We start from the raw sequence: 25098 nt of genomic DNA on the forward strand, positions 1-25098 counted from the left end.
TTTAGTGCGTGTTTGGAAAATGTTGAATTAAATGTAACGTGAATTCAATCTACATTTTGTGCATCGGAACACAAAAACTTTCTTTTAGTAAAAATAAATGGATATCCAAAAACACTTAAAAAATTGACTAAATTATAAATTTGATCCTCTGATTATCTCAACTCACAAATTTGATTTCTTTATAACTTAATTTACCAATTGAGTCCTTTAATTTTTTTTGCAATCCGATAATTTTAATCTCCAACCTTAAATTTAGATGTTAACTATTAATTTTTTACACTGATTGTGTATAAACTGTGACTTATTATTTATCATGAATTTCTTTAATTTTAATTTTTATGTTTGCAGCATAAATGATCTAACTTGTACTATTATATTCGAGACTGATAACTATGATCTCTGCTCGTACTATTTTATCACTTTAATAACACTTTTGGGCTTAAATCCGGGTTTGTCGTTTCCTAGAATATTTCTTATAGCTGAGAATGTAATAGATTGGAAGTGAAAGAGAATCTCATTCAAGTCCAGTAAGTGAAAACGAACTTTTATCCCGGTTCTTGTGAGTGGCTTTGACAATAAAGACCACCAAAAGAATAACCGAAGAACCGAATAACAGAAACAAGAGATGAGGAATACCAAAACGAAGGAGGCTACAATTCTCCCCTGATTGATAATAGCATGGTCTGAAGCTACAACCTCTTAAGGACTACCCAAATCCCTCTGCACCATCCCACCCTAAATTCCTAATTTCTAATTAACTCTTGCACAGTCCCAGATGATGTCATGATCTCTAGTTTCAGACCCAAATGTACTTTGACCAAAAAAAATACCCAAATGTACAAACATGACGGTAGTAAAAGACATTCATTTAGATTCTGCTCATTCTTGCATGCTTTCTTCTCCCCTCCTTTCCATATTGCTGTCAAACGTGATTTTATTAGAAATCCGTAGTAAACCATTTTCTTCGATTTTTATGTACCCTACAATAGTTCATACTAATATTAGGGCACTCATAAAAAATAAATAAAAAATCAAACACAACTTCAGTATTAAACAAATTTTAAGAAGTTATAAGAGAATGCTTAAATTAACTGTAAGTGCAAGTATGCGCTGAAAAGGGGTGAATTAATGATTAAGAACAAGGCAATAACTAAATATTTAAATGCATCAACTATCTGATCTTAGAATGTTGCACATGCACAATTTCCAATTATCACTTGAAACACGTAGTTTGATTCTGTCACTTTCAGAGTATCTCTGGCAACATTAAAATTGATGATTAAGAAAAGTCAAGAAGAAAACCACCATCTTACCATTTTATATACATCTAGCAATTGAGACCTGAACCAGAGTGCATCATCTATCTACTCTTAAAATGTTGTTACGTATGTGACCCCTTGTTACTGACTCCCGTTGAGGATCTGTTATCCATTTGCCATCAACGACAAATTTGATCTACAAGAAACAAATATAGTTATTAAATCATTTTAAAGTATTTATGCTTTACAAGTCAAAAGGGTAATAGAATTAGAAACACACAGGTAATAAAAAAACCAACCTATTTCAACTGCTACACTACGAAACAAAAAAATATAATAAAAATAATAAAGCCCATAATTAGAGAGAGAACACAAAAACTGGAAAATTAATGACTGAGGGGAAGCGATTCTAATCATTAGTATCATTGAAGATGCACACACCTCATATACACCAGGATAAAGCCACAACATCGTTGACCAACATCTGGAACTCCTGGATATTATTACATTGAACAACATATATCAATATTATAAGACAGGTTAACTTTTCTAATACTAATATGATATTATTATGTTGTTATTTTATCAAAGGATGCAAAATGTTTTTCACTCTGTATCCTAAATGGCATTGGCTGATTCCAATCAAATTATTGAAATGATACTTCCAATTTCAGCCTTAACACTAACTGCCATCTAAACAAAGAATCCTCTGTACATTTCCTCTTATATGATCAACAAACAATACATGATCAAAAGGAACAGAATAATGACATATAAATACGTAATCAGTTAACAGTAACTAGTTGAACATGTTAAATCTATACCTTGATCCATCAAGGTCTAAAGCACTAGTTGATTGTTGAGGATCCAGTTCTATTCGGTGATGCCAACCGTTGAAGCTACCAGCCAGCTCCACAACATCACCATCACCACAGAACTCAATCTGAACCTGGAATATAATAACGGCAAACAGAACTCAGACATGTATACAAGTTTTATTAAATAAATAAAATCTATTTTTCATCTTTTTGGATAGAAAGTTCTGATTTCACATATTGATTACCAAATACACCATATACAGGATCAAATAGAACCAACATATATTCCATGTGAAAAAACACACTCCCATCACCATTCATTGACTGAAGCTAACGACCAAATAGCTGTATTAACATTTGAATTCAACTATAGATTTTCATAATATCAAAAATGAAGTTGGTCAAATGTAAACCAGCCCAATGATATTTTAGCATCCAACAGCAGACATATACAGCTAAACCTCCCTTAGTCCTACAGCCTTAAAAATGTTGTCTTCTGCTGCATCCTTTGTGTATAGCACAAGGAATGTGTATATAGTTCCATGTAAATTATTGTATATTCCGGGACAATAGGACAATTTTCAGCACAAGGGGAGTATCAAAACTTACCCTTGAACTCAGAATTAAAGATGGTGTTTGAAGTGTTTCTTTCGGATGAAACTCTTGAAAAAGTAAAACACAACTCTATAAAGGCAGGGATCGGGTGGTCTTATGGTGTGTTCAACAAGACTTGTTTTACAATTATAAGTTTAGGGAATGTTGAATGTTTCTAATCCAATACATGAATAGTTTTAAACAATTACTCTTCAATTTCATAAACAATATTCCTATCTGAAACTGCTTGAAATTTACAAAAAAAAAAAAAAACCACTAGGCCAAGAATTCAAGATGCTCTGAATACATTACTGGATTAAAGTCCACAACAAGACAGATGCAATACCTCCTTGAGTTCTGAAAGACTTCCTTCAGCAACGTGTAACTCTGCATCTTTTTCAGATATAAGTTTTCTGGCTTTGCTGATTTCTGCCTCTGCCTTGGTTTGCAAGACAGACAAAGCAAGCTGAAAGCAATAATAACATGCAACTGAGTTGTATGGATTATGGAATAACTCTCATACATTGAAGAGAGGGATGAGAGAAAGGCTGAACATTCAGTTGCTTCTAGTAGGCAATGATATTGTTTTGTTAACACTTCCACACTAACAAAAATATGTTGAATTTTGTCAGATTTGGGACACATTCAAATTGAACTACACTTGACTTTGAACCCATTATAATATAATTGTTTAATGTGATAGTATATTATTTCCTAATATTAAGACCAGACAACAAGCTTTAAACAATTTAAAATAACCACATGCAATTTCTTACAATTGAAGTGTCAAAAATTGAGAGTCTGGGTTCTTTTAGAAGATCAATCATTTTCCCATTCTGTTTCAAGTTTTAATTGCAAGAACCTTTCATACATGTTTTGATTTTAGATGATCATCATCCCTAAAATTGAGTTGCAGTTATGACATAAATTTCAGGAGATTCAAACGATTTCATAACAGGAGAAAGGTTAGAGAACCTTTACAAAGTTATCTCACAGAGAGCATCATTTATAATTATACACACATTGAGCAAACAGGATTTCATGTAATCATAGAATTTGTTTTTGACACTTTTTCTCTCCTGAAACTAGAATAAAATCAAATAGGGAGACATCCAAAGAGGTAGTTCCTAAAAAAGAGAAAATGAACTATACAAAATAAGTTACAGTCATCTATTTTCTCCCTGATACATTTGATGTCACCTCTCAATCTATAGTCTCTCTCTATCACTCATTTAGCCATTCAGGCACTCATATTCCTGTCTTTCTATCATCTTTACTCTTAGGTCCATCATAATGAATTTAGAAATGTTTTTTTTAACTGGTGAATCAAAGGTGTCAAAGCCCAGAGAAATGCCATTTTGATGCTAACAATTAACATGGCAGATGCCAGAAAATATATACAACGACTGAGAATGGATTGGGTGTCAAACTCAATCATAAAAGCTAGTTCAACAAAGGACGATTGCTCAAATAAAAAGTACTTTGGTATCTTAGTAGTATACACACAAATCTTGTAGTGCCAGTTTTCAGATATTTCTCATTTACCTTTTTCTTGTCAATCTGTTCCTTCAGCCAAGACAGTTCCGACTCCTTCTGATACTAAGCAAAAAAAAATGCAAATGGAAGAGGAAAAAGCATGATAAAGATTATATTCATAATTCTAAACAAAAAATTAGTTAGCTTTAGCAAAATCTAAACCACAACAGAAACTTTAAATAATTACTACCAGCATGAACTTGAGATGATTTATCTCAATTTCGTTTGGCACTTTTGGAGCCTGCATAGTGAGAATAAGTAAAGCAAATAATTAAGGTCACAAGAAGCTGTCAATTGAGATAGAATTTCTGGATATTTAAACAAAAATGACCTCAGTATCCAAGTCCTTGTTGAAATGAGTAGTTACATCTTCGTGTGGCAAGTGATCATCCCTATATATGATTTGAATGCAGAAAAAAAGGGGGGGTTCAGTTCAAATGAAAAACATCAATGAACTTCTCACAGTCCCAGTTGGTTACTAGCATCCATATAATACAAAATACTGACCAAAGAGGCTGATCCAAATCCAATGCTCCAGATGGAACAACTTGCTTGGATGTCAATGAGTTCCCATGAGCCATGACATTATTATCTTCAGGAAGATGGGTACCTGGTGGCATATACACAACAAGTTTGGATTCAATATACTCTTTGCTTTCTTGAGGACCATCCCCATTTGAAATGCAAGAGACATGATCTAAGAATCAAACAATTAGGGACATTGTTGAAAAGGAACAAAAAGAAAGTGTCAATAAAATTTGCAATAAACAAAGAAATTATTCTGAATTTATCTGTTCATTAGAAGGGCTTTGACTAAAGCATAGGCACTTGTTGCCAAAGAAATTTTTTCAAAAAAAAAATAAGTCAAGGCAATGTAGCCCAACATTCAGAGTGAAAATTTGAGCAGAGGCAAGGTAGATCATTTTTTTTTTTTTTGGTCGTTGTCTTCTCTTTACTCAATATGTTGAAACTCAAATCAAAAGCTACAGTTGTCAAAGGCATAGCTAAAGCCATTCATGATGACAGTTAGAATATATGAATATATCTTCTCATATCTTAGAATGTCTTAGATTATTTTATCAGATTAGTTTTCCTATTTCTTCATTATCACTTAGGACGGATATTTCCTTATCTTACAATGATTAGCATAAATATGGGTCAGTGCTCTATGTTTTGTGAATATATTAAATGCATCAATAGTTCAATAAATTGTAATACATCTTAGTTAATATCAATTTAGCGTTTCATTTTCTTTCATCTCTCTTCTTCCCTCTATATTTAAAACCCCATAATTTCAAAACAATACAACACTACACATTACAATTACCTTCAACTGGATCCAAATCTCCATTCTGAATAAAATTTGCAACCTTTTCCTTCAAAGACAAGTTGGCCAAAGTGTCAAGATTTGTAGAATTGCTGTCAGCCGCTGAATGAACAACTGAATCAAGTTTGTTGTCACCAGATAAATTTTCCCTAACAGAAACTTTAGAGGTTGTTGTAACATCCTCAACAATATCATCTTTGCTGTCATTCAGACCTTCTAATGCACCCAAGTCCTTTTGCTCCAAAGGGAAACCAACTAATGGTTCCAAATGACTAAACTCTTTGTCTTCAGTGTCAAGATTGGAATCATTACATGAAGTGTTGGAATGGCTTTCTGTCAACGACAAGGTTATCTCTCCCACCATTTTGCCTACTAGACTATCCTCAAACTCAGAATTTCCAGAAGACACTGCCTCAAACGGTAATTCACCAGAAATTTCTGTACGCATGATGGAACTATCATAATCATTATCCACACTAGTCAATTCAGTTGGGTAGAAATTCCCCTCCGTCACATCGTTGACCACTTCAGCATGATCTTCAACTTCACTAAGACCATCCTCTACAATATTAGTTGAGGCTTCTTCAGCAATGTTAGTACCTTCACCTAAACTTGAACTAGAGTCAACATACAAACTACCAGAACTACTTCCTAGAAGAATCTCTGTCAAAGCTTCAATATCATCAACCAAACTGTCCACTTTCTCACTCTGGCCTTTAAATTTCATTATATTATGTCATCAGTCATCATCACGAGCAACACAAAATAAGTATCCATTCATAAAGAAGAAATTTAATTGACCTGTTAAAGGATCTTCAAAACCATTTGCAGCATCCAATCCCTCATCTAAGCTAGTTTCAGCACTCAAAAAATCAGCATCATCATTCAATGAGCTTCTTGTTCGAAGCTCCTGAATTTGTTTATGCCCTCTCCTTCTGACAATGTTTGCCAAGTCATTCCTATAAGTAGAGAAAACAAGTCAAAAATAAAAGGCTATAATAAAAATAAACATAACCTCCTCCAGCTACAGCTAAAAAAAAGAGTAAACCCCCATTTTAATCCTTGAATTTGTAAAGCATTGTCATAATAAATCCCAGAAATTGAAATGTCTGTCATTTTAGTCCCTGAAATGTACCACTTATTTTCAATATAATTGCTAATTTTATTTTATTTTTATGCAAATATAATCACTAAATTTTGTAACTTATTATCCTTATGACTAAGCAAGGTTTTAAAAAACAGCCTGGGACCGAGATTTGGGCCGCAACATCAAGGTTTCTTAACTGTCCGCAACGTGACTGCAATTGGGACCCCATCAGCCACATTTGCCTGTAATTTTCCGTGATATCAACAAACGCCACAAAACCGTAATGCGACCCCGACCATATTTAAAACCTTGCGACTAAGGAAGCTATGCATAAGGACTAATCTGACTGACAAATTTTAATTTCAAGGATTTATTTGACATTTTTTCTAATTCCAAGCACTACCATTACATTGCAGTATACATGCAGGAAAAATTCATAGCATATCAGCTAAATAAAATATCATATAACATCAAATATCTTCAATATTGGGAAATTTAGAAGGAAACAATTAAGCGATTGATTATTGAAGTTTATCCTCAAGTGTGAGAGAGAATAGTTCGTAAAAAAACGCCGAATATGGAGGGAAAAGTGAAAGGACCATCCGTGGAGCAGAAGCTCTTTGGTGGAGGGAATGTGATCCTCCGGGAGGCCAACCGAATTGAGGAATTCGCGGATATCGTTGCGGATCTCGGCGTCGCTTTTCAGCCTTCGACTTTTCCTGAATCGCAAAAAATGGCCACCGAATTAGGAAACATAGAAATTCAATCAACAAGAGAGAGAGAGAGAGAGAGAGAGAGAGAGAGAGAGGGAAAACCTTGTTATGGCTCTTGTGGTTTGAGAAGCACGTACTCGGAGAAGAGAGATTGAGGTAGAAGATTGAAGAAGGTGCGTTGGAGAGAGCTTGCACTGGCGACAGGGAAAGATGGTGCAGCTCGGGAAGTAGCACACCCACACACTGTCCATTTACACTTTCTTTCTTTTTTAGTACTTCGTTACTACCATTATAATTCTCGTCGGAAATCCCAGTTATTTATTAACCATCATCTTCTTCGTCTAACTTGCATTACTTGTTAGTTATCTAAATTAACTAATTCTGTTATAATTAGTTAGAGGAGTTAGTTTTCTGTTAGGGTAGTTATAGAGAATATATAACTGATAAAAAATATTTTATATTCATTGATAAATAATAAATACAATTTCTTATTCATTTTTATGATTAGATATTCTTTCTATTTTAATAATTTTTTTCACGAATTATCTTTCCTTGTTCGTTTGAGTTTATTTATGACATTCCTACCATCTCTCCTTCTTTAAGTTCATATAAAGCATTCCTACGTACATTTATTATTATTCTCACCAACTGAACGTGTGTCTCATGTTGAATTTGTTTTTATTCTTTTGAGGGAAAAAATACTAATTCTCTTTTAGAAATACGTAAAGAATACATTTGTTTATACAAATAAAGAATACATGGGATTTATAATAAAGTAAGATGGTTTCTTATCGAAGATTCTTGTGATATATGTCACAAAAACTTAAATTGATGATAACATGATATTTACAATTTCAAATCAGCTGGAAATAAATGAGAAAATATAATTTTACAAATTGTTATGCAAAGTCTGTGTGATATTCGTTTTGTTTTTTAAAAGTATTCTGTGTATTTTACTCAATAAGGAAGGGATTAAATTTTTATAAAGTGCCTAGTATTAAAGTAAAGTATTTTTTCATTTCAACACAGATATTATTTGAACGTTTAAAAAACTATAGAGATAATAAAGTTTTTATACTGATCGCATTAGGTACTCCTACAATAGCTTATGAATCGAAAAGCCTTAATTAACATATATTACTGTATATTTATGCAAAAGAAAAACTTATTTTTAGTTTGTAAATCGCGATCCTTAAATTGTCGGGTATATTTTTTTTAACATTATTTATTAAAAAAACTATCAATTTTACCAACATCAATCCTTAAACCTAATTTTAAGTAATTAAAATTGCAAGTTTTTCATTAAAGAGATTATTCACTACACTTTTATTATTTGATGTAATAGATATTTATTAATTTTTTAAGAAAATATTTCACTTTTAGTTACTTGAAATCTTAATTAAGGATTAATGTTAACAAGATTAAAAATTAATATATTTATGCAAGCCAAAATAGTAATACGAGTTTTCTTATTGTCTGATGACATTCTTTCACATAATTTACTCTTACAAATTTCCATTTAAATTTTAAGAACCATGTTGTGCATTTTTTTTTTTGCTACTTTTAGTTCAGAAATATCGAGTTACGGCTTTATCTATTGTTGCAAAAATAAGTATTTTTTGAAAATTTTCCTTAAATTCAAAGAAATTTTTAAAAATATATGAAAAGTGATATAATATTAATTATTAAAGGCTTAGTTATATTTTTTTGTTCATGTAAGTTAATATTTTTTTTCCTTTTTTGTCCCTATAAATTCATTTTCTAATTTTAGTTCATGTAAGTTAGTGTTTTTTAACTTTGGTCCCTATAAGATATTTTGTTTATTTTTAATTCCTGTAAATTAGTATTTTTTTCAATTTTGGTCCCTTTAAAATTAATTTTTTTCACTTATAGTCTCTACAAATTCACACTTACAACAATTAAAATTTTAAAAAAATACAAACTTAGAGAGATTAAAAATAAGCAAAATATCTTACAGGACCAAAATTAATAAAGCAAAAACTCACAAGAACTAAAATTTAAAAAAAAATACAGCAATAAAAAATTAACTAGGACCAAAAAGATATTTAAATCATTATTAAATATAAAATAAAAATACTTAGTTTGAGTGATAGAGTGTGTATGAGAGGAGGTTCCAATCCCAAAAATGATGGCCCAGTCACAGAATGTTTTGGCCCAAATGTATTAATTGAGCTACAAAAGTTCAGCATTTGTTTCATGCAATTCTCATTACATTATGTAAAACCAATTATAAAATGCAAAATTATATTTTGGAATGGGTTTTTTGAAAAGATGTATATGACTTTATGATACTTCTAGATAAGTTTTTTTCTTTTTCTTGGATAATAGAATACATATGTCTCCAAATTTATTGGATTAAAGATTAATTTTATTCATGTTGTATGGTTGTCATTAGTTTAAGAAAATTTTACAAACATGAAGAACATCATAATTCTCCCGTTAAATAAATTGTTCCCCCACTTGGAAACACAACAAGATCTTAGATGATTTTCTCAATCTATGAATTTTTTTATAAGTCATTTAACAATAACTAATTTAGAATATCTTATATTTTATTTTAATATTTTAGAAGATAAATAGAATTTAAAATACTTATAATGTTGGCTTTTGAATTTTATCAAATTTTTTATTTAATCTTTAAAAAATCACTATATTATATTAAATATTCAAAATCAGTTTCCAATTATGTCAACTGTGTCAAGATTCACAAAAGTGAAAAAAAAAAAATCTCTTAAAAAAAGATGATTTGTTTTAAAACAAACTCAAATATAATACTTAATACATATTCATCTACTAGAAGAATAAAAATGCATATTTTAAAATAAGAGGAGAAGAAAATATAATTTAAGTATATTTTAAGAGAGAAAATGTAATTTACATTTTTTTATTATACAAATCAGCGAGGACGATGTTTAGAAGTTTTACATAGTTTGTTTAGACTTATTTTATTATATGCACCCTTAAAACACGTATTTGATTAAGTTTAGCATGGCTTATATATAACTCTTTTGTAAGTTTTATTTTTAATTTAATTCAATAAATTATATCAAAACAATTTTATTAAACCAACGCTTGATTAAACGTATGATTATAATATGAGTCGGAAGCAACACAAGCTTTTTGTTTTGTCCCAGCTTAGAGACCATGATATCTTTTAACCCCTTTGGTTATAAACTAATATTTTTTTACAAGGTAATGAGAACAAATAGCACATAATTGGACTTCCAAGTTGACATTTGTTTTCGAAGACTTGGCCCATCCCTTGAAAAAATGTGTAGCAAACTAGCAATACATAATCACTTTCGATGAATTATTATTATTCTATATACAACTCGGGGAGCAGACTTTCTATACTTTTATATACAAACTGTGAATGCAGTGACCAATTTAAACTTTGCAAGAGGGTCCTATAATATAGTAGTGATGGAAACTTCTTTCATTCAATTATGAGTTTAGAAGCCTACAGTGGTGAAAATTTTGATCTATAATAAAGGCTGTTCCCTCGTTGACTTAAGCTATATAAACTTTTTCAAGTGAAGAAAGAGCCTTATTCAAGTGTGTGTGTGTGTGAGAAGAGATGGGAAGAGCTCCTTGTTGTGACAAGGCCAATGTAAAGAAAGGGCCATGGAGTCCTGAAGAAGATGAAAAGCTAAGAGAGTACATAGAGAAACATGGAACTGGAGGGAACTGGATTGCTCTCCCACAAAAAGCTGGTAAGTTTTTCTTTCTACCTTTTTTTTTCTCCCCTTGTTCTCTCTCAAGTTGATTGTTTTATTTTTGTGAGCTGTGAAGTTTGAAGAAATTAGAAGGTTTTAAAACGGTTAACGACCAAGATTTTGGCCAAACATTAAGGTTTTTGGAGTGTCCACAACTGCAATTGTAATCATATCGGTCACATTTATCCACTAATATCAAAAAATGCAATGAAACTGAAGTTGTGACCGCAATTTAAAACCTTTAATTACTTTCTTCAAGCTAATGAGAGTAATTACAATATGTTGACATGCAGGGTTCTTAATTACCTGCTAAACTTTTCTCTTCTATCTTGTGTTCCTGATGGCATCTGTTAATTTGTCTCAAACAGGTTTGAAAAGATGTGGGAAGAGTTGTAGACTCAGATGGCTTAATTATCTCAGACCAAACCTTAAGCATGGGGAGTTTTCTGAAGGTGAAGATAGAATAATCTGCACTCTCTTTGCTAGCATTGGAAGCAGGTATTCTTCATTTCACTTATTTCCCACTTTTTTCTAACCAACCTTAAATATACTTTAGAAAATAAATGAGGAAAGATCATGTATCAAAGAATTTGTTTTCACATCTTGGGAATTACAATATCAAAGTAGATATGATATTGATAGTCAAGGAGAAGGGATTAACTCAGTTGGTTAAGCAATGTTCATGAGTTATTGTAAACTCTCTCACACCATTTTTTATTTTTATAGATTTAAAAAATATGATATTGATACATGTACTTTTAGATCTGCTACATGTTTCTAATTTGGGAACTCATTATGATAACTGCAGGTGGTCAATAATAGCATCTCAGTTGCCAGGAAGGACTGACAATGATATCAAGAACTATTGGAACACCAAGCTTAAGAAAAAAATGATGGGAGTGAAAATGAACCCTTCAGCACTGAAGAAACCTCACCAAGTTAACCTTTCATCCATGCTTCAAAACTCAACACCATCATCACCCTTCACCTCATTATCCTTCAAAAACAACCACAACAACTCTTACTACTACCAACCCCATTTGCCCTTTACAGGCTCCGAGTCCATGACATATTCAAGTCTTCTCAGTGACAATTATTCCACTTTTGAGAGCCTTCAGAATTACCAAGTTAATAATAGTGGCTTTATGTTAGGATGTGAAACAAGTTGCAGCTCTTCTTCAGATGGAAGTTGCAACAACAATCAGATCAATCATGTCAAGGAAGCAGAACTTGGATTTATTGGTGATGGAACCTTTTGTGACCAGATAATAGGTGGTGGTTTTAGTTACCTCAATAGTGGGGTGGAACTGGAAGATACTCAAAAGTTGGTGCCCTCCAATGCTGGTAAGGTTAATAGTGGGGTGACAGATGAAGAAAGTAGATTATGGGGAGAAAGTCCATTAGAGTATGGTCTAGAAGAAATTAAACAGCTAATTAGCACTAGTAGTTGCAACAACTTTATGCTTGATGACAGCAAGACAGGGGAAATGGCCATGTACTACTGATGCTGACTAGTTAAAAATCAAGAACATTTGAAAGGGTAATAAACAAGGGCATGGGTTGAAGTTAGAACTAGTACTAGAAGATTCAGATTTGATTTGGACTTGGTGTGTGTTTTTGTGGGGGAAAGGTAGTGTACTAGTGTTCAATTGGTCCACTTACTTTTTTTACAGTACATGTTGATGTTGGAAGTTTCCTTTGTTTTGTATCATTTACTTGGTGCAGGTATCATTAACCCCACCATAATAACATAACCATGATGGATGTGTCCAAAAACAAATGAATCAGAAAGGAATTGAGGAAACCTGGTAAAGTAGACCACCCTGAATCCTTCTTCCACCAGATTTAGAAAGAGGATTGCAGCAGCAATCCACTACTATTATTTAATACTATATTATGTAACAGTTTTGCTTCCAATCATGCACCTAAAAGCACCTTTAATTTTTGCTTAACGATCATGGTTTTATTATTGTTTCCCCAATGTAGATCGTGCACGTATTTATTTACTCCATACAGATTTTATTTCATTTTGTTAATGTTGAGACTATAGATTGTTTACTCATTTGTTAGTTAATGTCATGGAATTTGAGTCATTTACGTGAGGTTTTAGATTTGAATCCCATTCTTATTACCATTGTACTGTAATTTTACTTTTCGTTTATTTTAACTTTTGTTTATTTATACATAAACAAAAAAATATGAAATTTGCAAATTAAGGTTAAACTAAAATTTAAATGATGGTTAGTTTTAAATTGAAAGGGTATATGGATAATACCTGGTCTCACCAAAAATTAAAAGAAGAAATTTACATACAAGTCAATTATTTTTTTTCAACTCAATTTATCAAATAATTTGATGCACCATTCCTATTGTCGATATAAAAGACAGTATAAATTGGGCACCTTCGTTTACCATTATTGTATATTGTGATATATTTTATATTAAAAAAAAGGTTCAGTATGAAATGCTTCATATGAGCAGTGTAGGAAGCACGTACAGGCACAAAACAAAGGGAAGCAGAAAGTAAGTTTAATATATAACTTAATAGTTATATATTAAATAATTTTATATAAATTAGAGGTTATTGATCTGATTTATTTTTCATAAAGTAAGTTTATGACATTGTATAGAACTTGCAAATGAATTAATGTTTTGGCTCATAATTTCTTTGATATATAATATATTTTTAAAATATAAGTAAATTTTGATTGAAGATAAAATTATATATTATCACATGTGAATCAATAAGTATGAGATTATTTTAGAAATTATTTTAGTTTATGAATTTATTTGACCTTTTTTTAAATTTTAAGAACTATTATGACAACATTGTTACAAATTCAAGAACTAAAAAATGTGTTAACACATTTTCTAATATGTTTTTTTTACATTTATTTTATTATTAATTAAAATTTATTAAAAATTATAAAATGGAGAGAAACCCATTAAATAAAAAGTTAGACCTATCAGTCTTTAATAATCTTGACCAACAGCATTGAAAAGTTTATCGCTAGCATTTTTAATTTCAGGGACGGGTTTACTAATAAAAAGAAAATCATTCAACGGTTATTAAATGAGGCGAGTCCTTATCTAAATCTTTTTTTAGTTGCCCTATCTAAATCTTTTGGACTTTTTTTTTAAATTAATTTATAACTGACCTAGCAAAACAATATAATAAGAAAATCACTGGGTCGCAGCCATGTGAAACTTGCTTATAAAATGATCAATGGCGTGGAAGTATTCAAAATTAAACTAATTCAGACAAAACAAAAAGATCAAGTGAAGCAATCTATAGTAGACTAATTGGAAAAGAAAAAAGATTAGATTGATTTTAAATCTAGCTAAATGCAAAACTAATATAATTTGTCAAAATTGAAATCTAATATATTAATAATCACATATTCTTCAGATTTTTATATTATTTGTGCTTATTTAAGACTTTTTCCATTATATGTCACGCTATTTTTTCATATATATTGTTAAGCTGACACAATTGAAACCATCAAACATGTTGATTAATTGGCTTGAAGTTGTTATTTTAATTTAATCAACAATCTCAAGTTTTTTTTTTTTGGATATGTGGCTGTATTTTTTTAAAGAGTTTTACTGTTTATATACCTAATTTGAGCATAATTACTTCTCATAAAAGATATATGATGTAATTTGTATTTTTTTTTATATAATCAAAGCATGACCAATATAGAACTTCGAATTAAGACATGTCTATGAGGAAAACATGCTTTGTCTAGGCAGAATTTCTCAATTTAATAATTAAGTTAGGTTGTAAGTATGCAGCATAATCCTTGGTTTGATATATTCCTCAATTATTTACGGTTAGATTATCAATTTAAGACACACACATTGTCCTCATTTAAACATTTTTAAAAAACCATCGGGTTATAAGGAAACGCAAGCAATATAGTCCATAAATATTGAATTGAAAGTGAGACAATAATAAACAAATCCAACGAGGGGGACAAAGATTTAAAAGATAGTATTTAATTAAAGCATGTATTACGTGATGCATCTAAGAAAGAATCATTATATGGGAGATTAGCCAAGAGGCTCCAAAAATATATGACCATAAGATAATAGTGCCTTGGATAAGTCATTGGTTGGTGGCTTGTACTCATTTGTTTAGAATAAAGTATTAATTATTAGTTTAATTTTCCAAGGAAATAACTGATTGAAAAGTTGAAGCCAAAAGCATGCATTGACCTCTTCACCAATTTTGTTTGCATTTATATTCCCACGAGATTAGACCAACAACACTTGCTAGCAACTGGCATCATATAATAGACACGGAAAATACAGCTAAATGTCGTAAAGTCTTAACACAAAGGCGAAACGTGTTTATTATTCTACTAACATGTAATGCAAGTGAATGTATAAATGTCAAAAAAGCACTGTTTACTCCCTCCCCCCTAGAAAATCCCGTTTGACTGAGATCTTCTTTTATGGAATTAATTTTCCAACATGTTTTCAGCTTTCATATTTCTCTGAACACGAGGAGAAAGAAGTCTTTAAAGAATTAGCTGTTATTTTTCTTCTTCTAATAGTTGTTGTAGAGATAATGAGAGTCAGCCAATCAAAAATTGTTTTCTTTTTTTTACATTTACCCACACTCATAATTGTTTTTTTTTTTTATCGTGTCCTCCACGATTATTTGATATTTATTTCCTATAGTAGGTCAATCATTGTATTCTTCAATATTTAGTAGTATTTGAATTCATGTTTAAATATATTTGTATTACTTACAATTCAGTATTTGTTTTTTATCCTTATAGAATTATTTTTATAGTCTTTAGGTTTTCATTTGTTACATTTAATCATGAAAGTAAATAATAAAAAATAAGTTTAAATATATTAATGAAAAAATATTATCTAAAATGTTTTAAAGACTAAAAATAAAATAAACATAATTTGCAAGAACTAAAAAATAAATAAACAATTTTGTAATGAAAAAAAAACAAAAAAAATGAATTACAAAAATTAAAAATGTATTTAAGCTTAAAAAATATATAATAACCATTTTCATCGCCTTTATCACAATTATAATTATTCTTCTTATTATTTTTGTCACTATTATTATCATTATTATCACCGTAATAATTATTATTATTACAACTATTATCATTGTCATTCTCACTATTGCAATCATCGTCGTTGTCATAATCATTCCACACATTTTAATTATAATTGTCATGTTATTATTGTTATCATTATCATTGTCACTTTTATCACCAAGATCATTATTTATACCGGATAAATATTTGGGTAGGACACTGTGTACCTATTTAACCCCCACAAAATGACAAAAGTAATGCATCAAGTAGGTATTTGGTCAAGACACCAAGTATTTGTGATCCCTTAAAAGACATATTACCACACTTAAATAAATAATAATAATCAGGGGGTTAAGCCACCTAAGCCGGATTAGATGGTGTATTACCTAGATGGTAATCATTGTGCTTAGGCCCAAGAGTCCAAGGCCCAACAACATTAGTACAAAAAGGTTAGATCCCTAGGTAAAGATAATTGTTCATAAAAGACATATTTATTGTTCTAAGATAAACTCTTGTTTGAGCGTCAAAGTACCTTTTATAGGTATTCCTTCAAATAACACCATTCGAACTAAGTGAAAAAAAAGAAGATGAAAATGATCTTTCGACGAAAGGAGTAGAAGTTTCGGCCATCTTTTAACACGAACATTATTATTATTATTATCAAAGCACTATGATTATCCCTTCTTTCTCTCTGAGTTGGATAGAATAATTATGAGTAACAAAATTCTTATTTTGAGTATTTAACATTATTACATATTTAAGATTTGGATTCAAGATTAATTAGTAGTTAAGTTAAAATACCATGTTAATTGATGCACATGTTTCGTATGTGATACTCATAATCTCCTCTATTACTAAACAAACTTAAATTAAGAAAAAAAATTGAAACAAAGATATTTTTACTTTTCAAATAGGGCTTAAAGTAAAAGGAACATTTCCTTTTGGCGACGGATAGGAAAGCGAGAAAAAAAACAACAATGCTACGGCCTACATGAACATAAGGAGATAAAAAAAATTACAATGAAAAAAGTTTTCTGAAACACTAAATATGTCCCAACATTTAGTGTGTGATCCATAAGAAGCTTAACTATAAAAATATTTTTGTCATCAACAACCATCAGATGTAAATTCAATGGTCAAGATCACCACTACAGAAGCATCACCTTTGCAGAGGATCCAAATACAAACTTCAGACGGACAACCATGATAACTACAAGGCATCCAAAAGGTAAATCATGAAAGTCTTTTGGTGATTATTTGAGCTATTTCCCGATAATAAAAAAATAATTGCTAAGAAAATTAATTTAAAAATAAATAACAAAATTTAAATACAATTTAAATAATTGGTATTTTTAAATAAAAATTAAATTACAAAAATTGTTGATATCAAACTAACCAAGTAGTAAAATAAATTTCATCTTGAGTGGATTATAATTGAAAGGAAGATTTAAAGATAAAGAACCTAGACCATAAATTAACAGTGAAGAATTGAGATTATAAAATTATCACCGGTAATGACCGGTATTAGGAATACTCACCAAAAGTTACTTGTTTGCCTATAAATATTATTGATGTAATTTTGTGTAATGAAATAAAATTGAATATTCATCAGTTAACACTATAATAGATAAAGTTTATATCAAGTTCGTCAGACATATGTCACTAATATTTTCCATACAATATTGTAAAGATCATATTACTTGTCAGTAAGTAATAAATATCACAGTAAGGATTTAGGTTTACTATTTTTTTAATTCATAAACTTTTTTATTTCTTTTTTTAATCTAAAATTTGACTGGTTAATTTTTTTTATTATCAATTTTAGTCTTTATTATCAAGTAATAACATTAATTCATTACGTAACAATGATGTTAGCAATTCAATAATTTGTCAAATAATCAATAAATTTGATAAAATAATCATATGTAATATTTTTGGTAAATTATATTGTTAATTTCTAATCAACTAGTTTGAGTAATCAACTATTCTAAATTAATGAGAGATTAAAAATATAATTAATCTAGAAAATTCACATAATTATCGTGACAAACTTCTTGATAATATGACAAGTCATTAGGTTGTTAGCATTATTGTTACATCATCCATTAACATTATTACTTAACAATAAGCACTACTAGAAATATGTGTTTTTACGATAGTTATTCTACGACGATTCTTTGTGGAACTACCTTAGAAAATGAGTCGGTGGCATTTTTGTAATTATCCTACTGAAAAATGTATTTTACGAAGCACATTCTAAGACGGTTATTGAAAAATGCCTTAAAATGTGTCTTGGTGGCAATCCTGTAATTATATGACATAAAAATTACAAAGGGTTTTAGTAAAAAACTGTCGTCATTCTCCAAAGAATTTAAAAGCCCTACCTCGCGAAGAACAACATTGTCGCGCGCAACCAAAAAACTAGCCTTACTCCCTCTTGAGCTCTCTCGAACTTCCCCGGCCGCCCTCCGTCAACAAGTTTGCCTTCCCTCGGTGAAGAGCTATGTTTCGAATCACGTGTGAGGTAGTCGAAGCGCTTAGTTCCCTTCAATGAAGCCCTCCCTCGCGACGTCACGTGTGCGGTTACACAAGTGGTATGTACAGAGCTTGACCCCAACTTTTATAGCTTACCCATTTTTCATCATTTCATTGTCTCATTGTCTCCCATATTTGTTTATTTACTTTCTCGTTCGTGTACCTTATGAAGAATTTGTTGTCAGTAAACTATAGGGTGCAAGATTATTGGGTCACAATATGGGACAAAATGAATCTAGAATTGTCTAACATTTGATCATCTAAAGAATTCTTTGCAAGAACTATAGTTTGAATTGTAAATGGGGTTTATTATATAGGTCTAGGGTTATCTTGCTAATCCTTTTAGAAAATTATTGTTGTTCTTCTCCCGTAGTAACACGCACCAAGGTGTGGTTTGTGTATTGTTGTTCTTCACCCTATTTATAATAATACAAGAGGAAACAATTTTTTTTTTGTGTTGTGTTGTATTAGATATTGGTGGATGAGTTAAACAGTTAATATGTTTTTTTTTTGTGTTCTTCTTCACCTTAATTATAATAATACAAGAATTTTTTAGAGCTTTAATGGAGAAAGTTTTGTATTTTCAAGAGAGAAATTCTTAAAAGCTATCTGAACAAGTCCACGTCTCTTGATTTGATAAGTGAATATTATTGAAAGAATACTATATAATTAATTTTGCTTCATTATACAACTATTGGAAACTAATTAACAAAGGGAGATGCTAGGTGCACCCAACATTATTGCTGGTGCACCCAGCACTTAAGAGTAAAAGACAAAAATGCCCCTTGATTTATTTAAAAATATTTTGCGCACCCAGTAGCCCATTTTCACGCTGTGACTGCGTTTTCTCCTTCTTCCGCCCGTTCTTCTTCTTCTTCTTCAGCACTTCTTTAGCAGCCCAACCCTTCTCCTTCATGCCACTATGTCGTTCTTCTTCATCCCCATTGATTTTGCACGCATGGTGGTGCCTTCTTCTTCAGTCCCCTTGGTTTTGCGCATTTCGTCGGCATTGTCGAGGTAAGTTGTGTTCTCCCTCCCCGTGGTGCGTTTCTGTTTCCATTGTGATTGGTGTACATTTTGTATGGCTTCTTTTGATCTGCATAGGCTTTGAGTTGATCCCCACTAGACATAGGTCGCATAGCCTTTTCGTTGTTTCGCAATAAACATAGGTTAGCTGTAGATGATCCACATAGCCTTTGAGTTGATCCGCAGTAGACAAATGTTAGGAATGAGATGATCCATAATAGTGTTAGAGATGATCCGCAAAGGTTACGCATGAAAGTAGTTGTATACGGATCAACTTGATCCACAATAAGCTTACGAATCAACTTGATCTGTAGAAGTAAAATCAACATACGGATCAAGTTGATCCATATCAACCTTACAGATCAACTTGATCTAAACGACTTACGGACCACCCTCACATACACCCAGCATAAATGCGTACCTCGTATGCTGCAGACGACGAACCAACCACCGCAACAATGAACACCGACACCTTCACCTTCACCTTCACCGAACCTAAACGATCACAACGAAATGAAGAAAATACGGCAAAGCACTGCGCACCGAAGAGAGAAAACGAAGAAGAAGAACTGTGTAAAAATGGTTGGTGTCGTTTTTAAAATATAAAACAACTTTTAAAAGGAAAAAGAAGACACAAGGGAAATTTTGGCATTTTTGAAAAATGTTGGGTGCACCAGCAATAATGTTGGGTGCACCTAGCACCAGCCATTAACAAAATGTGGTCATTCATAATTTTCCTTAACCCTTTCAAAATCTTGATCACATATTGCTTGTAATATATGTTCAGTGGTTATTTATTTTGCCCATTATACATTTATATACTCAGAGAAGCCTAATTGAAGAATGATAGATACCCTTAGTTAGTTAGAGTTATTAGTCAATGAAATACAATGGTTTATGTTAGCAGACTAGTAAATGCCTATAATATAGGGAATAAACTATAAAAACATTAGGAGACTTTTCCCTAGTTTCATTTTGGAGGAAGAAAACAAAAATGCAAATGAAGTTTTAAGGATCAAGAGGCAAGTAAAGAATCATGCTAGCATAGAAGAGTAAAAATTGGTAAATGGATTAAGAAAAGCAGAATTGGAAGGAGCAAGAGAAGCGAGAGAACATTAATAGTAATTAGCACATTTATCATGCACAAAGAACATTAATGTTCAAGTATACTAACATAAACAGAAAACCAACAAATATTCTATAATATTGTCAAGTTTCTACAATCAAGTTAGAAAACTATACGTTGACAAATATAAAAAATAGAGTGAGATGAGAAATACTGATAACAATATTTGTTTTACTATTATTTTTATCATTCAAAAATAGTTTTAAATTGTGGTCATAATTGACATTTTATCATGATCTTTATGAAAAATTAGGAATAAATATGATTGATGCGACCTCAATTATGTTCTTAAATACTCCAAAAACCTTCAAGTTGCTATCATAATTATAGTTGCAAATTATTGATTAAAACCTTTTTGATAGAACTTATGTTAATTCTACTAACAGATTGGAGTCCTATATTTTCTTTTATTCATTTATTATTTAGATGGAAACATGAATTTTATCAAATAAATGGAGGAGAGAATAAGAAAAGAATGTATTAAAAGAGAGAGAGAGATAGACCTATAGTTCATGACCACGAGGTGGGAAGAGGGTGTATAGAAGAAGCAGAGTCAACTTCATCAGTGGGAAGAGGAACTGCAGGGTTACTGCTAATAAAGGGCATGCAACTACTTTTATATGGCACCATTGGAGCTGTCACACTTGTTGAAGGTGAAGGACCAGGTGAAGCTGCATGCAGAGGATTATTGTAATGCCATGGAAATAGAGGAGATGGTGACACTTCATCAGAAAATGGAGCAGGAGGCATTGCTGAAGCATGTGGTGTGGTTGTTGTTGCTACTGAAGTGATGACCTTAATTGCTAGCTTCTGAGAAGCTTGGCATGCTTTGAGGGACCCATCATTGAAGCTAAAGTAGAAGAAACCAAGTCGTGATGGATGCCACTAACAACATTAACATATAATTGGTATAAGAAAACAATGACACAAAATGTTTAATTTTTCAAGAATTTTCTTATTTAATTTATCTTATATTTTAAGATGTTAGATATATTGATTTTTTTTGTATATTATTTTCTTTATAAAGTATTACAAGATAAGATTAATATGATTAAGCCAACTTATTTGTAGTTATTTTTATTTTAATGGTTTTTATTTTTTAATCTTGATAGCTCTCATGATAAAAGTTTAAAACTTTATATCAAATATCAAAATATAGGTTATCCAAATGAAACTTCAATTCTGATAAGAGAATAGTATACAAAATATTTACGTAACTACATATGAGTTTTACTCATAGAATTATGACAAGTGGATATAACAATTTCATTTTTTTTTTCAAAATCAATGGTTTTGAAAGAACTTACAAAGCACCCAGATGAAAAGTTTTGAAAGGCCTTACCGTGTAGGAAGCAATGTTGGGGTTGGTGAGAAGAGTTGCTTGTGTGAAATTGTAAAGATCAAAGGCTTTCTAGTTCTTGAAAATGTAGATGTTGTAGTGTTGCTTGTGATTGAAAATTGAAACAGAGGCAAATCAGAGAATAATGTTAGTTGCTAGTGTTAAAGAATACTTATTACAAAGATTCCAATTGCTTTTTTTTTTTCATTTCTGGGATACTATTAGTAGTAGTGTAGTACTCACTGATGGAATCTCCAATGTGAACTGTGGGGTTCTTCCATTCTGAAGACCCATCAACTATAACGGTGGTGCAACGAGAATAGTGGAATAGTAAAGGTAGAAGAGTAAAGAAGAAAATGGGAAAAGACATTATCATTAATATGCTTTTTTCTTAGAAGGAAAATTTGGTAAAGAAATGGTTATGGAAGCTTTGCAGCTTTTTATGTTATATATCTCATTGATGGTCCAGTTTTCTGTCTCTCTCCCTTGGGAAATTAAGGAATAGAAAAACAAAAAGTAAAATGAATGTATGAAAATGTTTTGGGTGGTGAAAGCATGCTAGAATGTTAGAGGGGAGGCAGACTTTTAAATTTTCAGAGGGAAAAATTGGGAAACCAAACTCAAACTGTATTCAACACTTAAGGAGGGAAATGAAAAGCATAATAAGAGATATTTGTGATTATAGCAGGAGTTATAGTTGGATAGGAAAAGATATATAGAAAAAAAATAAGTGTTATTGAAATCTACAATATAAATTTGTCAAGTAACATAAATTAAATTCAATATCTTTAAATAAAGTCTTAGATTCGAGTTTTTGTTAAAGGCATAAACATGTTTGAAAAGAAGACTTTTATGAAAATAGTTGATCAAGTTTTTTGATAAAAATTATTTAATTGACAAAGAAAATAAATACTTCTAATAATATAATGAAAATAATATATAAAAGTCTTTGATAAATCATTACACTTGATACAAATTACACTATACAAAATATGTTCTATATTAATATTTGCCAATTTTTTCACTGCTGGTTTTTGAATATCATTTTGACCTTGTAGGATGATTATTTGCAAAACATGTTAAGTTTGACAATCTCATTTTCTTCTATAGGAAAATAATCTGATTAGGTTTCCCTCTTCATTTTAACTTTATAATTGAGATTCCAATTTTTGTTATTTGTTATTGCATTTTCTTCCTAGCTATCACAAATGATAGTTGAAGAAATGGGTTACCCTTGAATTTTAATTTGGAATCTCATGTATAGTTGTTTTTTTGTTTGAAAGGAGGGTTCTTATTGTTGAGGTTGTGGTAATTGAATAACTTATGAGGTGTGAAATTTTGGATTTTTGATTTGCAATTGTAGTGATTTTAGGACTTGGAAAGCGTATTAGGTGTTGTTGATAAGAGTCCCTGAAATGTATGGGCCCGTGGCCACTTCAAATTCAGCCACATCTCGGGCTGGATTGCCAAATGACAGTGGGGACTCTGTTGTTACTTTTGATACTTGTTCGAGGTGGATTGATGGTGAGCAGCTCTGGATTGCATGCTATAGTTGGACCTGGTCTTGTAGAAGAATGTGCAACTTTGGTATAGTTCTTATAATTTTTTTTGTTGCCAAAATGTAATGTTATGTGCTTGATGTTGATAACATTTGAGCTTATAAATTTAGCGATCGTTATATTTTCTGTTGAATTTCTTATGAGATAATGGTTTAGTTGGGAAATTGAGCTAAGAGTGGAGCTTTGCTCTATGAATTGTGGTTCTATAATTCATAGAATGTTGTGCCAAGAGGCAGCTTTCTGGAAATGATATATGAATATGATAATATATTTGATATCACATATCTTTATTGTCAGGGTGGATGTCAAACAGGTATGGCTAAAATTACCAATGCCTACGACCTTTCTGCAAGGTTTGTATATTGGCGCCCTTTTTTTGCTTTTCAAAGTCAAAATTAATTGTCTACATTTAGCAATGACAGTTTACTTTTTGGCTTCTTTCTTGGAGAAAACTAACTGAGAATATCTTTAAGTCAATCAATGTTGTTGCATTGATGCAAAGGTGCATTCTCATGCTATCTTTGATCCCTTGAGTTGTGGTCGTATTGGTGTGGGATTTAGATGTGTATATTATGGCATATGCAATTGTGGATGCATGTGGATAATTGAACATTGAAAAATAATTGTTTTCTCTTTTCCCGTGTTTTGGTCTGAGATAATTAATTCATGTCATGCTACACAAATTATGTTAATGGGTTCCTGCCCCTTTGTTGCTGCCCTATATTTCTTCCTTAGTTGCATATAATTATCTTGGCTAAAAGTTAGATTCCTAGCATATGAAATTTATGCCTTCAATAATTTCGTGCAGGAAAGTTATCCATACTTTTGGAGATATTCATAAGGGACACACTGAAGATTATATTGCACAGAAGACCCTGCCCGTAACTCTCAAATACATGGGTTTGTAAAGATTAAAAGTTCTTGCAATGATGTGTGTAGACACACTGAAAGGATCAATGGCTGAAAGTGTAATGCCTTGTCTTTTCTCTTTTACAGATCCAACCTATATGATCCAAGCTATTCCAAGCAGGTCTGGTAGTAGCTTGAGTGGATTCTTAACCTGGTGGACTCCATGATTGATTGTTGTACATGGCCTCTCAATTAAGTCACCAAGGTATGGATTTTTCTAATAATTTATTAAAATCATATTCAATACTATATTCTTCAGAAGTTATAATGAATGTTTTGTTAATCTTCTTTTTCCTTCGAGTAAGAAATTCACCCCAAAGATGGGTCTTAACTAACCGTCTTAGAATGTTCACTTTCTAAGATGGGTCTTAGCTAACAACTGTCTTAGAAAATACATTTTCTAATACGGTTCTTATCTGGCACCGTCTTAGAAAGTATCCTAAGACGGTTGTTAGCCAAGAACCGTA

The 25098-nt window shown here is 31.2% G+C and overlaps 2 protein-coding genes and 1 pseudogene across 2 annotated transcripts; 1 reads left to right on the forward strand and 2 right to left on the reverse strand.

Annotated features, from left to right (window-relative positions):
* Positions 1 to 493: 493 nt before the first annotated feature.
* Positions 494 to 7610, reverse strand: LOC102665387 (protein PTST homolog 3, chloroplastic). The gene is made up of 13 exons (XM_006588725.4): positions 7437 to 7610; positions 7221 to 7340; positions 6336 to 6493; positions 5535 to 6248; positions 4715 to 4817; positions 4539 to 4599; positions 4398 to 4448; positions 4217 to 4270; positions 3018 to 3137; positions 2084 to 2208; positions 1701 to 1752; positions 1314 to 1455; positions 494 to 980 (listed from the first exon to the last, which is right to left on the reverse strand). Exons 1-12 carry the CDS (start codon positions 7583 to 7585, stop codon positions 1357 to 1359), a joined length of 1806 nt encoding a protein of 601 aa, XP_006588788.1. The 5' UTR covers positions 7586 to 7610; the 3' UTR covers positions 494 to 980; positions 1314 to 1356.
* Positions 7611 to 10718: 3108 nt separating this feature from the next.
* On the forward strand, positions 10719 to 13188 carry LOC100820139 (transcription factor RAX2). The gene is made up of 3 exons (XM_003535099.5): positions 10719 to 11068; positions 11440 to 11569; positions 11880 to 13188. The coding sequence occupies exons 1-3, from the start codon at positions 10933 to 10935 to the stop codon at positions 12574 to 12576; spliced, it is 963 nt and encodes a 320-aa protein (XP_003535147.1). The 5' UTR covers positions 10719 to 10932; the 3' UTR covers positions 12577 to 13188.
* An 8146-nt stretch (positions 13189 to 21334) lies between these two features.
* Positions 21335 to 22533, reverse strand: LOC100817139 (uncharacterized; annotated as a pseudogene).
* Positions 22534 to 25098: the final 2565 nt, after the last annotated feature.

This window comes from Glycine max, chromosome 10 (genome assembly GCF_000004515.6).
Source record: "Glycine max cultivar Williams 82 chromosome 10, Glycine_max_v4.0, whole genome shotgun sequence".
Lineage (NCBI taxonomy): Eukaryota > Viridiplantae > Streptophyta > Magnoliopsida > Fabales > Fabaceae > Glycine > Glycine max.

What these genes read in the sequence shown, in the direction of transcription:
- LOC102665387 (XM_006588725.4), bottom strand. Translation starts at nt 7,585, where the DNA reads ATGGACAGTGTGTGGGTGTGCTACTTCCCGAGCTGCACCATCTTTCCC. An exon ending in TTTTGAAGATCCTTTAACAG is followed by an intron (nt 6,249 to 6,335) that starts GTCAATTAAATT and finishes TGAAATTTAAAG; the next exon opens with GCCAGAGTGAGAAAGTGGAC. An exon ending in GATTTGGATCAGCCTCTTTG is followed by an intron (nt 4,600 to 4,714) that starts GTCAGTATTTTG and finishes AATCATATATAG; the next exon opens with GGATGATCACTTGCCACACG.
- LOC100820139 (XM_003535099.5), top strand. Translation starts at nt 10,933, where the DNA reads ATGGGAAGAGCTCCTTGTTGTGACAAGGCCAATGTAAAGAAAGGGCCA. An exon ending in TGCTCTCCCACAAAAAGCTG is followed by an intron (nt 11,069 to 11,439) that starts GTAAGTTTTTCT and finishes TGTCTCAAACAG; the next exon opens with GTTTGAAAAGATGTGGGAAG. An exon ending in TTTGCTAGCATTGGAAGCAG is followed by an intron (nt 11,570 to 11,879) that starts GTATTCTTCATT and finishes TGATAACTGCAG; the next exon opens with GTGGTCAATAATAGCATCTC.